Raw genomic sequence first — 18,141 nt, 5'->3', positions numbered from 1 at the left:
AGGGACTCTAATTCAATTGACTTATTTCGAAACTGTTCCCTCAAGTTGCAGGCCATGTCATCAATTCTATCAGCAACTGTATTCCGTGCTGCTGATATATCTTTGAAAGCCTTTGCTTTTTCAGGACATACGATCTCTGCTGCTCTCACAATGCACTACTTAATGATATCTCCCTCAGTAAACGGTTTAGCATTGCTCGCAAATAGTTCAGCCGTGCATAACTAGCTTTTACACAAGCCACGCCTTCTTTATGCACCTTGAAGAAAAGTGTCTGCTGTTTAATTAGATTACTTTTAATTTCTCGCAGTTTATCTTCTCGCAATTTTCCCGTGTATTTGTCATGAGTTTTACGATGGGTTTCATAGTGCCGTTTAATATTGTATTCTTTTGGTACAGCAATGACATTATTCCAAATCAGACAATGAATTTTATCATTTCTTGTCACACAAAAATATAGCAGTTCCCCTTTCTCTTGAAAGATACATGCTCACCTTGTAGATTTCTTTTCACCTTGGTCGAGGTCATTGTACCCCTCATACTGAAATGCAAATATTTTGTTTTAAATTAAATGACAAAGACATAGGCCTATCAATTTACGCATGTTTGGCATTGTGCAGCTCAAAATTTTACTTTACTAAGTTTACTTCAAAGTTATATTGTAAAATAAGCTAATATGCAAAAAGCCCCCACTAGCACTTCAGTTGTGACTCATTAACTTTGGTCAAGGCTCGTGGGGGGCAGTGTCATGCCTAGGGTATCAAGGAGCTAACGCCACAGCTGCAAATATACTAGCAGATGACGTTTCCAGTACCTAATGCCATGGGAAAACGCGCTTTTGTCAGAAGGCGGAAGTAAGAAAAGTCAATAAGTAACGTCGAAGATGCAGAATGATTCAATCACAAATGATAGTAATCATTTTATACAAGTTTAGTGCTAACTAGGATCTGTCATGCGGGCCGCATGCCTGCTTTAGACCATTTCTCCTTAAAAAATTGTTTCAGTCCACTGATTGTTTTGTGGATGAACAACTTTTATCAGGTCATGTCATATCTCAGTTGAGTTGAGGTCTGGACTCTGACTTGGTCATTCTAATTTGTTTAAGTCATTTTATTGTTGACGTACTTATTTTTCAGGTCATCATCTTATTGCCTTAGCCAACTTCTAAATGGCTTTAAGTTGATAAACCACCACCCTGAAATTCTGTTAAATTTCTTGATACAATTTTTGATGTATTCTTTCCTCTGCGACAGCAATTCATTCAGGCTCTGAGGAAGCAACACAGCTCCAAACCACCATGATCCATGGTTGTGATGAGGTTTTAGTAAACACAGAGCTTCCTTTTTCCTACAAACATAGCATTGTATATTTCTGCCAAAGAATTCAAGTTTTGTTTTAACTGTCCGATAAATGCTGTGGAGCATCCAAGTGTGATGTGATGACTCCATTTTTTTTAGTGTAGCTGATACATGAACAGAGACTTCTGCTGTTATAACCACACACTGTTTTTGGCATAACCTCTACAGGAGACCCACTACTAGAGGTAACAACAGTACTGTACAGTGGTGTGAAAAACTATTTGCCCCCTTCCTGATTTCTTATTCTTTTGCATGTTTGTCACACAAAATGTTTCTGATCATCAAACACATTTAACCTTTAGTCAAATATAACACAAGTAAAACAAAAAAGGCAGTTTGTAAATGGTGGTTTTTATTATTTAGGGAGAAAAAAAAATCCAAACCTACATGGCCCTGTGTGAAAAAGTAATTGCCCCCCTGAACCTAATAACTGGTTGGGCCACCCTTAGCAGCAATAACTGCAATCAAGCGTTTGCGATAACTTGCAATGAGTCTTTTTACAGCGCTCTGGAGGAATTTTGGCCCACTCATCTTTGCAAAATTGTTGTAATGCAGCTTTATTTGAGGGTTTTCTAGCATGAACCGTCTTTTTAAGGTCACGCCATAGCATCTCAATTGGATTCAGGTCAGGACTTTGACTAGGCCACTCCAAAGTCTTCATTTTGTTTTTCTTCAGCCATTCAGAGGTGGATTTGCTGGTGTGTTTTGGGTCATTGTCCTGTTGCAGCACCCAAGATCGCTTCAGCTTGAGTTGACGAACAGATGGCCGGACATTCTCCTTCAGGATTTTTTGGTAGACAGTAGAATTCATGGTTCCATCTATCACAGCAAGCCTTCAGGTCCTGAAGCAGCAAAACAACCCCAGACCATCACACTACCACCACCATATTTTACTGTTGGTATGATGTTCTTTTTCTGAAATGCTGTGTTCCTTTTACGCCAGATGTAACGGGAAATTTGCCTTCCAAAAAGTTGAACTTTTGTCTCATCAGTCCACAAGGTATTTTTCCAAAAGTCTTGGCAATCATTGAGATGTTTCTTAGCAAAATTGAGACGAGCCCTAATGTTCTTTTTGCTTAACAGTGGTTTGCGTCTTGGAAATCTGCCATGCAGGCCGTTTTTGCCAGTCTCTTTCTTATGGTGGAGTCGTGAACACCTGACCTTAATTGAGGCAAGTGAGGCCTGCAGTTCTTTAGACGTTATCCTGGGGTCTTTTGTGACCTCTCGGATGAGTCGTCTCTGCGCTCTTGGGGTAATTTTGGTCGGCCGGCCACTCCTGGGAAGGTTCACCACTGTTCCATGTTTTTGCCATTTGTGGATAATGGCTCTCACTGTGGTTCGCTGGAGTCCCAAAGCTTTAGAAATGGCTTTATAACCTTTACCAGACTGATAGATCTCAATTACTGCTGTTCTCATTTGTTCCTGAATTTCTTTGGATCTTGGCATGATGTCTAGCTTTTGGTCTACTTCTCTGTGTCAGGCAGCTCCTATTTAAGTGATTTCTTGATTGAAACAGGTGTGGCAGTAATCAGGCCTGGGGGGTGGCTACGGAAATTGAACTCAGGTGTGATACACCACAGTTAGGTTATTTTTTAACAAGGGGGCAATTACTTTTTCACACAGGGCCATGTAGGTTTGGATTTTTTTTTCTCCCTAAATAATAAAAACCACCATTTACAAACTGCATTTTGTGTTTACTTGTGTTATATTTGACTAATGGTTAAATGTGTTTGATGATCAGAAACATTTTGTGTGACAAACATGCAAAAGAATAAGAAATCAGGAAGGGGGCAAATAGTTTTTCACACCACTGTATGTCCTCATTTTGCACAGAATGTGTCTTGCTGTGCATTGATTAATACCCTGGACTTCAGAAATGCTTTTGCAGCCTTTTCTAGCACTAAACAAATTGTAGAAATTTATAATGTCATTTAATATTTCTTTTGATTGGGGTATAGGTGATATGAACATATCATTCTTGAGAAAAGCAGACTCTTGTCAGTCACCAGACTTTCAGTGACTTTATATAAACAAAAACAGGGCCGGGTACCTGCACTCTCAGCTCATTAATTTGAACAAGTAACTGCAGTTAAACTTTGGCAAAGTCATCAGCCTAAAGGAACATACACTTTTTCCAACATGATCTATTCAATATTGAAAAGAAATAATTGGTTATGCTGTATTTAAGCAGATGGAGTTTGTCTCAAATTGTGACTTGCCTCTGGTCAAGAGATTTATCACAAAATGTAGCAACCTGTACATTACTTGCCTTTTGCACATGTATGTAGCCTTCAAACTGTACAAAACTCAATGTAGATGCATATGAGTAAGCAACATCTATGCTCCCCTCTGTTGAAACAATGTTTCTTCCATGATGGGCATTATAATGAACAGTACCAAACATTATGGAAAGTACCACATGATACACACAAACCAATCAGAGGGCAATCAGACTACGTTTTGAAAAAAACTACATTTTCACAAGTCAACACTGATATTGGCAAAATTACATTTTCAGAAGTATATAGCTCTTGAGAGCATTTGCAAAAGTATCTCTTTTCATGAGGTAAAAAGGGAGACTAATGACTGCATTTTAAAAAGAAAACAGTGGTGTGGACAGGTCTTAGTTAAATCTTAGTTCTGTTCTAAATCTTAGTCTGGTCTTAGTTAAAGATCAGACCTCGCTGCTATCAGTCATTAATGCAAATATCCAGCTAAGTCTAAAGTATTCACAAACGTTTTCTTGCAAGTGTATGTTTTCAGGGAATAAGGATTTTTCTGCTATGGGAAATGTCTACAGAAGAACAATTTTTCAAATGTATTGTTTTACAGATTTTTAAAACTATTCCTAATTCTTAATGTACAAGCTTGTATTTTTACTTTATAGGTCTTATTTCCCATATTTTTTACATTCCCCCCCCATGAATTTTTTTTTAAAGATATTTAAAGACATTATTTTAATGACTATGAAGAATTTCACAGCTTTATAATAACACATGTACATAATATGTACATGTCCCTTCATAATATTTGGAACAAAGACACATTTTTCCTTATTTCCCCCTCTGCTTCACAGTTTAAAATTACAAATCAGAAAATTCAGATGTGATTAAAGTGCACATAGCAGACTTTCATTTAAGGGCATTTGCATACATTTTGGTCACACCATGTAGAAATGACTATACCTTTGATACATGGTCCCCACATTTCAGAGCACCATCATGTCTGGAACATAGCAATGGCAGGTTGATTAAAACAGTTGTTTTTAGTTCTTTGTTGCATAACCCTTGCATTGAAAGTCTGATTCATAGACATCACCAGATGCAGAGTATCTTCTCTGGTGATGCTCTGCGAAGCTTCTAATGCAGCTATCTTCAGCTCCTGCTATTTTCAGAGGCCTGTGCCCTTAAGTTTTCACTTCAGCATATAGAAGGCATACTCAACTGGATTTAAATCAGGTGATTAGCTTGGCCATTCAAGAATGTTCCATTTTTTAAGCTTTGTAAAACTGCTGTGTTGCCTTAGCAGTATGTTTGGGATCATTACCTTGTTATAGGATGAGGTACGGTCCAATGTGTTTGTAGGTACAGTAATCCCTCCTCCATCGCGGGGGTTGCGTTCCAGAGCCACCCGCGAAATAAGAAAATCCGCGAAGTAGAAACCATATGTTTATATGGTTATTTTTATATTGTCATGCTTGGGTCACAGATTTGCGCAGAAACACAGGAGGTTGTAGAGAGACAGGAACGTTATTCAAACACTGCAAACAAACATTTGTCTCTTTTTCAAAAGTTTAAACTGTGCTCCATGACAAGACAGAGATGACAGTTCTGTCTCACAATTAAAAGAATGCAAACATTGCTTTCCTCTCTGTTTCCTTTGAAGAGGAAGATAACAAATCAATAGGGCTGTTTGGCTTTTAAGTATGCGAAGCACGCCAGTACAAAGGTGTTGAAGGCGGCAGTTCACACCCCCTCCGTCAGGAGCAGGGAGAGAGGGAGAGGGAGAGAGAGAGAGAGAGAGAGAGAGAGAGAGAGAGAGAGAGAGAGAGAGAGAGAGAGAGAGAGAGAGAGAGGGAGAGAGAGAGAGAGAGAGAGAAACAAAGTCAAAAATCAATACGTGCCCTTTGAGCTTTTCAGTATGCGAAGCACCGTGCAGCATGTCGCTTCACAAAGCAGCTGCACACAGAAGGTAGCAACGTGAAGATATTCTTTCAGCATTTTTAGACGAGCGTCCGTATCGTCTAGGTGTGCGAACAGCCCCCCTGCTCACACCCCCTACGTCAGGATCACAGAAAGTCAGCGCAAGAGAGAGAGAGAGAGAAAGTAAGCTGGGTAGCTTCTCAGCCATCTGCCAATAGCGTCCCTTGTATGAAATCAACTGGGCAAACCAACTGAGGAAGCATGTACCAGAAATTAAAAGACCCATTGTCCGCAGAAATCCGCGAACCAGCAAAAAATCTGCGATATATATTTAAATATGCTTACATATAAAATCCGCGATAGAGTGAAGCCGCGAAAGGCGAAGCGCGATATAGCGAGGGATCACTGTATTTACCAGAGCTTGAGCAAATAAGATGTTTCTATGCACCTCAGAATTCATCATCAATGAAGATAAATGTGCAAGTACCTGTGGCAGCCATACATGCCCAAGCCACAACACACCCACCAACATGTTTAACAGAGGAGGTGGTATGCTTTGAATATTGTGCAGTTCCCTTTCATCTCCACACTTTGCTCTTGCCATCACTCTGATACAGGTTCATCTCTGTCTCATCTGTCCACAAGACCTTTTTTCAGAATTCTGTAAGCTCTTTTAAGTACAGCAAACCGTAATCTGGCCATTCCGTTTTTGTGCATAACTGCTGTCTTGCATCTTGCAGTGTGGCCTCTATTTCTGTTCATGAAGTCTTTCGCAGATAGTAATCTCTGACACAGATCTGCCTCCTGAAGACTGTTTCTGATCTGTTGGACAGGCGTATTGGGCTTTTTCTTTACCATGGTAAGGATTCTTCTGTCATCAGTAGTGGAGGTCTTCCTTGAGTTACCAGTCCCCTTTGGAATTACTGAGCTCATCAGCATGTTCTTACTTAATGATATTTCAGACAGTTGATTTAGATAATACTAAGGTTTTACCACTAATTGTTTTATTCTTGTTATTCAGCCTCATAATGACTTCTTTCACTTTCAGCTTTTGTCTTACTGTTGAACAATGGCAACTACAGACTCCAAAGGGTAGAAGCAAGGCCAGTTATTTTATGCCTGCACTAATGAGGCAATGAAACACACCTGAGTAATCACAAACACCTGTGATGCCAACTGTATCAAACATAACGGTCCCCTGAAATGGGTGGACCATGTAGGAAAAGTGTTGCCCTTTCTAGACGCTGTGACCGAAATGTATGCAAAGAATTGTTTGATTTGTAATTTTAAGCTTTGGAACAGAGGGGTAAATCAAGAAAATGATGTGAATTTGTCTCAAACATTATGGATGGTGCTGTATTTTGGAAAGTTGTGTTTAATACATTTTATTGCATTGCCATTGAGTGTGGTTACGCATGTTAATGGAATAATTTAAAATATTATTAAACTTTCTGTTTCAGATGGAAATTTTCATATATTTTAATATATTTTATGTTGCATTTCATTATGGGATTGTTTATAATGATGTGTATTTGGTTTGGAATGATTGAAAAATTATTGCTTATTTTCAGTGGCAAGAAATTCATTTTTCAGTATGGTAATGGAATACCATTTTCTGAAAGACAGAACAATTATGAGTCTTTGTGGTGGTTTATTGGTTAGCGCTGCTGCTTCACATATCCAGTGTCCTGTAATTGAATCCCATGTCCATGCTCTTATTGTGTGTACAGATTGCACATTCTCCAGAGTTGCCATCTGGGCACTATGGTTTTCCTAACATTTCCGTAAAGACTTCCATGTTAGCTTACACTGTAACTCTAAATTGGCTTAATGTGAATGTGCGTGTAATGGACTAGAGCCTGGGTACCTGCTAGTTCCTCTTCTTGTGTCCAATGTAATTTGAATAAGTGCTTTCATCTTGTAACCCTAAATTTTATTAATTGCGTTTGAGAACAGAATGTTATATAGGAACAGTTTTGCAAGTTGAAAAATTTGATAAACAAGATTTAAATGAAAAAATAAATAGTAGTTTGTTAAGGAAACTCAGTAATACAGTAATTAGTTATTAGACCACGAACATAAAAAATAACCAAAGCTCATGTTGATGCACTTATTATACATAACTGCAATATAATCCACTAGAACTGGATCTGTGAACATCAAACCAGAAATGTCACTTATTCATAAGAGCAATATGCACAGTGTCATTAATTTGTGACATTGTTGATTTATTTATAAGTGGTAAAGAGCCTTGAGAATTGATAAGGAGTAGTGTGTTAGCATTTGCTACAGCAATGGAACTAAAAAGCTTGTGTTTATGAAATATCAACACATCACTTACATACAGCATTACAGAATGGAAAAGAAGGGCAGTACAATAAGTTTCACAATAAAATTAAATTTTCTGCTTTTTTGAAACTGTAAACTTTGATGTTTTCCTGAGAACTGAACAAGAAGATCAAAAGACAAGGCACAAGCAACACAACAGTTTAGCTTAACTTGTCAAAAAGAATAATGGGACCTCTTATGTTTTCAGCTGGAGAGCACTTTCTTAATAATTATATTTTATTATTTCATAAATTTTTTTTACTTTGTTAAACTTGTATTTCTTTAATTTCTCTTGCTGTTATCAAATAAAAATCTATTTGATCAATATTCTGTCATGTGAAAAGAGAATTTACCCTCAGGGATTAACAAAGTATACAGTGATCCCTCGCTATATCGCGCTTCGCCTTTCGCGGCTTCACTCCATCGCGGATTTTATATGTAAGTATTTAAATATATATCGCGGATTTGTCGCTGCTTCGCGGGTTTCTGCTGACAATGGGTCTTTTAATTTCTGGTATATGCTTCCTCAGATGGTTTGCCCAGTTGATTTCATACAAGGGACGCTATTGGCAGATGGCTGAGAAGCTACCCAGCTTACTTTCTCTCTCTCTCTCTCTCTCTTGCGCTGACGTAGGGGGGTGTGAGCAGGGGGGCTGTTCGCACACCTAGACGATAGGGACGTTGCTACCTTCTGTGTGCAGCTGCTTCCTGAAGGACATGCTGCACGGTGCTTCGCATACTTAAAAGCTCAAAGGGCACGTATTGATTTTTGACTTTGTTTTTCTGTGGCTCTCTCTCTCTTCCTGCTCCTGACGGAGGGGGTGTGAGCTGCCGCCTTCAACAGCTTTGTACCAGCGGTGCTTCGCATACTTAAAAGCCAAACAGTCCTATTGATTTTTTTTTGACTGCTTGCTTTGTTTTCTCTCTCTCTCTCCTGACGCGCACTCCTTTGAAAAGGAAGATATGTTTGCATTCTTTTAATTGTGAGACAGAAACTGTCATCTCTGTCTTGTCATGGAGCACAGTTTAAAACTTTTGAAAAAGAGACAAATGTTTGTTTGCAGTGTTTGAATAACGTTCCTGTCTCTCTACAACCTCCTGTGTTTTCTGCGCAAATCTGTGACCCAAGCATGACAATATAAAATAACCACATAAACATATGGTTTCTACTTCGCGGATTTTCTTATTTCGCGGGTGGCTCTGGAACGCAACCCCCACGATGGAGGAGGGATTACTGTATTACATCAAAAAAAAAAAATCAAAAACATCACAGTCAACTAGAAACAATAAGAAATATCCATTTTTGCTTTAGGAGCACTGCTACAAATCTTAATCGGTGAAGGTTATACTAAACACACATTTAAGCAGGGAAGTGAGATAATTAATACAAATCTGTTTTCAATACTTTTTTAAAATTAAACAATTACTTTTTCTAAATATCTGAACAAAATTATACTTTGTGGCCACTTCATTAGGTGCAACTGCCTGGTGTCAGTACTATGCAAAATAAGGCATTTTTGGGTAGATTACTTTTGTAATGGGTGCCACTATTTTTTTATGTCTGTTAACCAGAATACTATGAAGTCACTAGGCATGTGACATGTGCTACATGTTCCTTGACATCCTGTTGGGCATGTTATGTAAGAAGGCTGCAGAGTTAAAGTAGTGGCTGAAATTTGTTTAAAATAAAGGGAGAACTTATTGAAAGACTTCACTCCTGAACAAAAACAAACAAAAAAAAAAGTTTCTGATTCTGGTTTTGACTAGTTTTGTTACTGACTTGAAATTTTTTGTTACCCTGAAAACTTTGGTTGTTGATCTTTATTATTAAGTGTACTGGTTATTGCCATTTCTTAAGATTGTTCTGAAATACCACTAAACATAGCAATAACTCTTCTACTCTCCTAAAACTCCCCAGAAGGACTCATGAAAGTTTTTTGTCGGTCATAACACTGGAGACATGGATTCAACATGGTGTTTGAAACACTGCCTACATTGATGGATTAAAGGCCAGAAGTCATCATCAAGTCCTTCCATGAGAACCCTGAATACAATGAGGACTGATTGAGGTCATTTATGTTAGGTAGAAGGCCTAGAGGGGGCTGGGTGGTCTCATGGCCTGGAACCCCTGCAGATTTTATTTTTTCTCCAGCCGTCTGGAGTTTTTTTTTTGTTTTTTCTGTCCTCCCTGGCCATCAGACCTTACTTTTATTCTATACTAGACAACGTAAGATGAAACGGGCACGAGTGGAATAGTAATAAGTATAAGCACCACAAATCTGATATAGGTGAATTGAATGAATGCGTAATTGAATCAGAATGCGTAATTAGGCCTCGAGCTGTAGTCGAAATCGCCTTTCAGGCCTCTAGAGCTTTAATCGAAGTCGCCTTTCTCTTTGAATTTTTGCAGCCGTAAATCCGCAGCCTGCCGCGATGTTGGGGTTGAATGTCAGTTGAAGTCGCCTTTCTCTTTGAATTTTCGCTGCCGTAAATCCGCCGCCTGCCGCGATGGCGGTCTCGTATGGTTTTTTGGGCAGCTGCGCAGAAGGCGACTGCGCATTCGGCTTCGGACAGACGTGAGTGAGTGAGTGAGTAGGCTGGCGAATTATGTACTAAGATTAATTAGTGTTCTCTTATTTTAATTCTTACTTTCGTCTTTTTTTTTCCTCTTTCTTCTTCATGTAAAGCACTTTGAGCTACATTATTTGTATGAAAATGTGCTATATAAATAAAAGTGTTGTTGTTTTAAGAATTTTGGTTCATGCCAACTCAAAAATACTACACAGGTCCTGCAGACTTTTCAGCCACACACTCATACCGTAAACTTCCTATTCCACCTCATCACAAATGTGCGCTATTGAATCGAGATCTGGGGAGCATGCATGACACTGGATTAAATTTAAGACACTACCATGTTAAAAAAAGTCAGCTTTAGATTACAGTATGTGTGCTTAGAAGTACGCTATAGCCATTAAGGAATGCATATAGCCAGCAAAAATGCTTAGATACACTGGCATTCAGCAAATGCTCATGTGGTATTATGCCAAATAAAGCTTTCCCACATCACTGCAGAACTATCTCCAACTTGTACTACTGGATCTATGAATCCACGCAGCTTATGCCACACTCAGACACTACCATCTGTATGTCACAGATGAAACCAAGATTTGTCAGACTAGAGCACATTTTCCCCTAATCTTCATTTGTCTAATTTTGTTGATCATATATCCACTATAACATCATGCTCCTGTTCTGATTTAACAGAAGGGCAACCCAGCATTGTCTTTTACTACTGTAGCCCATTTGCTTCAAGGTCTAAAAGGTTCTGCTCATCACTGTTGTAAAAAAAAAAAAAAAAACATTTGTGTATTTGTGACCTTTCAGTTGTCTTAAATGAGTGTAGCCTATGACATTAATAAAGTGTTCTGACCGCAGCTGGTCATTGGATGCTTGTCATCAGTTTTTCACTGAAGAATAGTAAAAACAGAAACAGACAACTGAAAGCCCTTTATCAGTTTCTTCAGACATAAGAAATTATGGCAATTTTCCTGATTATTTAAAACATTTCATAAAGTTGACAAATAACATCTGCCTATTGTTTCCCTTCACTAAAAAAAACTCAATTAAATCCTTAAAACGACATTACTTATTTTATCCTTCAGTGGAAATTCAATTTTAGCAAGTCATAACTGAATGTTAAACAAAAAACAGACAATTCAACAAAAGACAGTACTACGTTCATTGTCACAGAAAAAAAACATTATTACTAATAGCAATATTAGTAATTTTTAAAAATGAATTAAAATAAGTAAATGTTGGTTGGAATACAGTAAGCCTCAACATTCTGATGACTTCAAAATACATCTCGTTTTTAACATAAAATTGCAAACATTTGACTTTTTTATACCCATAAAATGTCAATAAATTTGCTTTGTTTCTAAGCTTTATTTTTAAGACATTAATAATGCAGCACAATTATTTAAGGTTAATATTTTCCTAGCTACCCCTGATTACCTTCAGAACTAGACATGCACTCCATTAAAACCAAGTCCTCTAAATTCTGACTACTGGGGTTTTGAAAACTTGACTTACAACAGTTAACCTAACCAAAAACATGGAAGACTGAAATGTATTTAAACAGAAAAATGTGTTTAGAGTAAATTAGATCAAAATGTGAACAGCATTGGTTCACTCACCTGTTCCATCGAGTTATAGTAGAGATCTTTGGAAGATGCTACTGCAGCAAGGTTGTTTGCTTCAGCTGTGGCCTATAAAATATTTAAAAAAAATCAAAAGTATTTACATGAGAATCTAATCAAACCTAAATTTAAACTGTAAAATTAAAGATCTCAGCAATCCTGCATAGCCGCCACCTCTTTACTCACCTGTACAAACAAATATCATTCAGCTCATCTTGATATCTAGTTATGAAGACATGAAGCTTTTCGGGGTTTCCCCTATTTTTGGCCCTCTAAGCCCATTTTAGACCATATTTTGTGCAGGAAATTACATCCCTTTTCATAAAGTGTAAATCAATAGGTGTCTTTAGCAAAAACACAACGGCTGACCTCAGGGGTTCACATGTATATTGGGATATGAAGCATCAAGGATACTCCCTTTCACAAAATCAGAAAAATGAGGATTGGTAAAATAGGCATGCATAGTGTTATTTTATGTTATTTTGGGATTACTGATCACAAATATAATATTTTTGATATTTGATTCTTTGCCGGTGGTCCTAACACTTTAAGAGTGGTGAGAAAAGTGCTAAACACTGTAAGTGTAAAGAATTATTAATATTAAGAGCCACTTCCAGAACACTAAAAATGACAAATTGCAAATATAGACATGTGGGGTATCGTTTAAAACTATTTGGAGGTCAGTGATTACAAATATGATGTGATTTTGTGATTCTTTACTAGGGATCTAGCCCTCTACGGGCCTCTATCAAAGAATGAAAAATTTCAATTAGAATCAAGAATATTTAGCCTTCAGACATTTAAACTAATGCAAACATTTTAATATTTCAAATATTTGACACAACTATTTTTGTTTCTTATGTACTTCTACCTCATGAAGTAAATCATTACATATTTTATGAACACCCTGAATTAGGGCCACATACACTTCAGACTTTATTTTTGGTATTGCATTTTTGTCAGCCAATGTGAGTAACCAAGAATTTCATTGTATTACGTACAAGTGGCAATTCACTAGACTTGGCTAAATCAGGAAAGAAAATGTCTAAAATTTGCCATTAACAAAAAAAGGCTTAACATGTGTAATTCTAAGGAGAAAAATGTGAGCTGTGTAGTAAAACCCTTCAATTTACACAAAGTTTGTATTCTATAGAAATCTGTGAAATTAAAATGAACCTTCCTACTGAATAACATGAAATACTAAGTGAGAGATGATGATACTACACCTACAGTTCGAGACAGTTAAAAGTATTAAAAAAAAATGTATGGTACACAACACAAAAAAGTAAAACTAAAAATATTAATTGCATATTAGTCACTGGAAAGTACATGTACAGTGGGGTATAGAAAAGAATCACCCCCTTTGGAATATTCCCATTTGTTTTGCTTTACAGCCTTAAATGAAAACACACAAACCAATATTTTTTCCAGCTTTACTTACTCAATCTATAACATCCAAGTGAAAGATATCACAGCTATAGTTCAGAGGAATTAAAAAAAAAAATAAAAAACAAGAAATACTGAGATTAATAAAGGATCACCCCCCCCCAAAACAATATTTGTAAAGTCAATCAGGTGTAAGTAACCAACATTTCCATTGCAGACCACGGTTACTGGCTTCCACCTAACTGACTATGGGTGGCAAGCCACTTTCAAAAGAAATCAGGGACAGAGTTGTGGACAGACATAAGGCAGGAGATGGATACAAAAATATCTCAAAGGCTTTATCAATCCCAAGGAGCACAGTGAAGTCCATAACAAAGAAGCGGCAAGTGTTTTTTTTTTACTACTAGGACCCTCCCTGGATTCGGCCGTCTCTCCAACCTCGATGGAAGAGCAAGGAGAAAACTGGTAAGGGATGCTATCAAGAGACCAATGGCCACTTTGAAGAGTTACAGGATTTTATGGCAAAGAGTGGTCATTGTGTGCATGTGACGACAATTTCACAAGTGCTCCACAATTGTGGCTTGTTCGGGAGGGTCGCAAGGAAAAAGCCATTTCTCAAGAAAGGCCACATTAAGGCTCATTTGATTCTGATGCCAAGTGAAAAAAGGTCTTATAGTCAGAAGAGACCAAAATCAAACTATCTGGCCTCAATACCAAACGGTACACCTGGCGGAAATCCAATGCAGCTCACCATCCACAACACACCATACGTACAATAAAGCATGGAGATGGCAGCATCCTGTTGTGGGGGTGTTTCTCTGCCGCAGGGCCTGGGGCTCTCGTTATGATAGAAGGAAAAATGGATGGGGCAAAATACCGTCAAATTCTTGAGGAAAACCTGCTACCCTCTGCCAGAAAGTTGAAGATGGGCAGAATGTTCAACTTTCAACACGACAGCGACCCGAAGCACACAGCAAAATTGACCACACAGCGGCTGAAGGAGAAAAAAGTGAATTTCCTCATGTGGCCCAGTCAGAGCCCAGACCTAAATCCCATTGAAAATCTGTGGAAAGATTTGAAGATAGCAGTCCACCAACGCTCACCATCCAATTTGACCGAACTTGAACAGTTCTGTAAAGAAGAGTGGGCAAATATTGCTCAGTCTAGATGTGCAAAGCTGATAGAGAAGTATCCCAACAGACTCAAGGCTGTCATTAAAGCAAAAGGTGGTTCAACAAAATATTGACATTGGGGGTGATCCTTCATTAATCTCAGTATGTCTTGTTTTTGATTTTTTATAGTTTTTCTGAACTGTAGCTGTGATATTTTTCACTTTGATATTATAGGTTGTATTGAGTAAGTGAAGCTGGAAAGAAACATTTTTGTGTGTGTGTTTTCATTTAAGGCTGTAAAGCAAAAAATGGGAATATTTCAAAGAGGGTGCTTCACTTCTATACCCACTGTATGACATCATGGTGGGATATTAAAGGGTTTCTTCTTCAGGCAGACTGATACCAAGCTTTGTTCAACTCAGGATGACCTGATTGGTCTGCACAAATTCAGGTTTTACTGTAAAATGTGTGGCTCCCAACAGATAGCCATGCAAATCATTTAGATTTTTGAACTTAACTGTATGACTGGAACAGCATCGTTCAAATTACTTTTAGAAACATAAGTGTGCACAGTGCAGTACTGTTCAATTCGAACTGCAAGCATGAAAATGTATCTTACAAGAGGGAGAGAAATGCAACGTTGAATGATGAAGCTCTTTAAGTTTTTTTGTCACTTTTGACAATTGTTTTATGTAATTTCCAAAACACAACAATCTCACATAATAAAGCAGCAAAACTGTTATCATTACTAAAATAATTTTTGTGTTTAGCATTCAATTAACTGGAAAGATTCTTTCTAGAATTTATTTCTAAATATTATTTTTCAGTTGCTGACACTCAATCCAATTACATCTGCCTGCCAGCAGATGCTGCACTTTCACCAAAAAAAAGAAGAGATCAAGCAGTTCCTTTTCTATTCTGGCAGTTGCCTTTTTCTAATGACATTACTTATTTGCACTTTTTATATTTGTTGTCAAAGTCATAAGAGTGACCTTAGAAACCTGATGAATCCAAGTTTCAACACTACAGTCAGTGACAACATTTCAGTCATTACCTTGGTATTTAAACAAGCTTTCACTGTGAAATTAAAATTAATAGCTTGCAAAGGAATCATACCTATTTATTATAAAGAAACTAACTTTAATATAAAAATTCAATGAGGTTCAACTTCAACTGTTGTATTAATTTTAGTGCTTATATTTGTAAAAACACAATACTCTGTAAAAACACAGTGGAGAAAAAACTATACATTTGAAACCATATTTTACGAAGCAGATACAAAATGCACAATACAAGAATGTTTTGTATAATCTACAATTACCCATTAAATGTGCATCAATAAGGTTAAGCAACATTCTAATTTCTAATTTCTATTAATATTTGGTATGGACCAAAAAAAGTTGTTATAATTTTGTATTTATACCTCAATTTTATGACAATATCCTTCCCATACTTATAAATAAAAGAATTAAAAAACAGAAGAATTAGGTCTAAGTCCCAAAATAATCCTCCACCACCGCCGCCGCCGCCACCACCACAAAAAACAAAAGATTTACCTGAAGCATTGACTTTGGATGAGGTAAGTCCTCTCCTTGGTATATCTTAATATAGGCCTAAAAGAAGGCAAGAAGTAGGATGTTAAAAAAAAAATAAAAAATGGTATAAGAATATAATAATACCAGCACCATAGATGATATTTTCTTTAGCTATAAAATCGGTTGGATTAGTCATTCATATTCATATGAGGCTTAGTATTAGCTTTACTAACTCTGCATATTTCATTTTATCGCTTGTCTCATTGACATCAATCTTTTAAATAGCTATGACATTTCTTCCAGTTAAATAAAATAAAACTGTATCCCCTCTTTTGGGATTACCAAATTAACCTAAACTCATCTGAATAAACATAAGCATTCATTTTCTACAGGTTTCCCTTTCATTCCACCAGTGCATTCATACTGCCTTATGTTAATACTAGACTATGATTGATACTTTCCATGAATTGCACTTCTGTTCTGTCAACAAATACAGTACATGTATTTCTACAAACTGGACATTTTTAGATTTCAAGCTTTTACATTTTTCTTCTTAAAATCTTACCCAAAATATAATCTGTTATCAAAAAGTCCAAGTTAATTACTGACACAAAAAGCCTTTGTTATATCTGCATATGTTCTGTGTTTTTCCTTCTGCTACATTTCAATAGCATTGTCAGCAGGAATGATTCTGAGTTTCATCTTGTATGATACATTGTGGTAATAACCAAAATGGGAATGACTTATTAATATTCTGGACTCACAGGTCTTACACTAAACATATAATATCAAGAATAATGTGTTAAATAAAGAGTAAATGATTAATAGATGCATTTTTGCAGTACCTAAACTAAAGTGTTACCAAAGCATTTATAAATTTAAAGCCAAACCCAGCCGGGTGCATCACATTATAGCTTTCCAGCCAGTAATTAAACATATCAAAGTCTGGAACAAGAAGTCTGTCACACATCTGTGTGGCTGTTGTGAATGTACTGAGTGGTGCATGTTTAAAGAATTATGTGCAGACAGCAGTGAATTGACGGACACCATAAATAGTATAATCTTGGTTAAATCATTTAGCAGCAAACCTGGACGCCAATGTTTTAAAGAATTGTTAATCTGGAAAACAAGATATTTCATCATGTAACTATAAAAGAACACAAAGAATTACAGAAATAGCTGAAAAGTGAAATGAAGCATGCACAGCTGAAGTTCAAGTAAAGGATTATGAGTGAACTGACAGCCTGGTTTCATTATGAAATGGTAAGAAAATAATAACTGGAATTCATAGAAAAAGCAATAATTAAGTGCAAATGGCAGGGGTTAAAACGAACTTTCAGCTTTCTCAAACATTCAATGAATTCTATTTAAGGTTTGAGACACAGGATAGTTCTTCAGAAATCCAACAGTAAAATATTTGATTCAGGATTGGAGTTAGGAATTAGCCTTTGCTTGATGAAAACGTTTCCAAAAAGGTCTTTCAACAACAAACTTTAATAATACTAATAAAAAAAGTTTTGGACAAGACAGAATAAGCGGATTCCTATCTCAGTCATATGCAGAAAAACTGTACCCAGTATTCCATTCCATTTTTAAATGTCTCTGTATTTACAACATGTCCACAAATTCTTTAAACAGGCCAATGTTATTCCTATAGCTGAAACTGCATACAAATAAGCCTTGAATGAGTTGAAACTGGTTTATTTGACTTCTCAAACCATAAAATCCTATGAGAAACTGATTAAGAGAGCTAGTAAGCCAAACTTTAGCCTATCTAGACCTTTGCTAATTTGCATGCACCACAGTGACACTTTGGCATCTAATGTATGAGCACCTAGAAGGATCAAAATACCTCAAAGAATGCTCTTTGATATTTCACCTGTTTTTAGTAATTCAGCACGATGGCTATTTTTTTTTTTTTTTGATAACCTCAGTTTGTCCACTAGATCATCTCAAGGATGCCATTTGTTTCCTCTTCTGCTTGATCTGCATACAAATCACGGCAGAGGTTTGCACAAAGCCAGGTATATCTTTTACAAGATTGATAGGACAGTCATGGATCTATTGTTAATTAATTTGCTCAT

The 18,141-nt window shown here is 36.9% G+C and overlaps 1 protein-coding gene and 1 long non-coding RNA gene across 2 annotated transcripts in view; both read right to left on the bottom strand.

Moving 5' to 3' along the window:
- Positions 1–18,141, bottom strand: part of LOC127529374 (uncharacterized) — a 262,990-nt gene that overhangs the window by 191,267 nt on the left and 53,582 nt on the right. The window lies entirely within an intron of this gene.
- Positions 1–18,141, bottom strand: part of atl3 (atlastin 3) — an 83,457-nt gene that overhangs the window by 22,155 nt on the left and 43,161 nt on the right. Inside the window, exons 10-11 of the mRNA XM_028802764.2 lie at positions 16,079–16,135; positions 12,022–12,093 (exon numbers count right to left, since the gene is read on the bottom strand). Coding sequence (XP_028658597.1) covers positions 12,022–12,093; positions 16,079–16,135 — 129 coding nt within the window. The remainder of the gene's footprint in view (positions 1–12,021; positions 12,094–16,078; positions 16,136–18,141) is intronic.

The sequence above is a fragment of the Erpetoichthys calabaricus genome, chromosome 1, assembly GCF_900747795.2.
Source record: "Erpetoichthys calabaricus chromosome 1, fErpCal1.3, whole genome shotgun sequence".
Lineage (NCBI taxonomy): Eukaryota > Metazoa > Chordata > Cladistia > Polypteriformes > Polypteridae > Erpetoichthys > Erpetoichthys calabaricus.
Note: the sequence above shows the minus strand (reverse complement) of the source record. Positions and strands in the feature narration are given on the sequence as shown.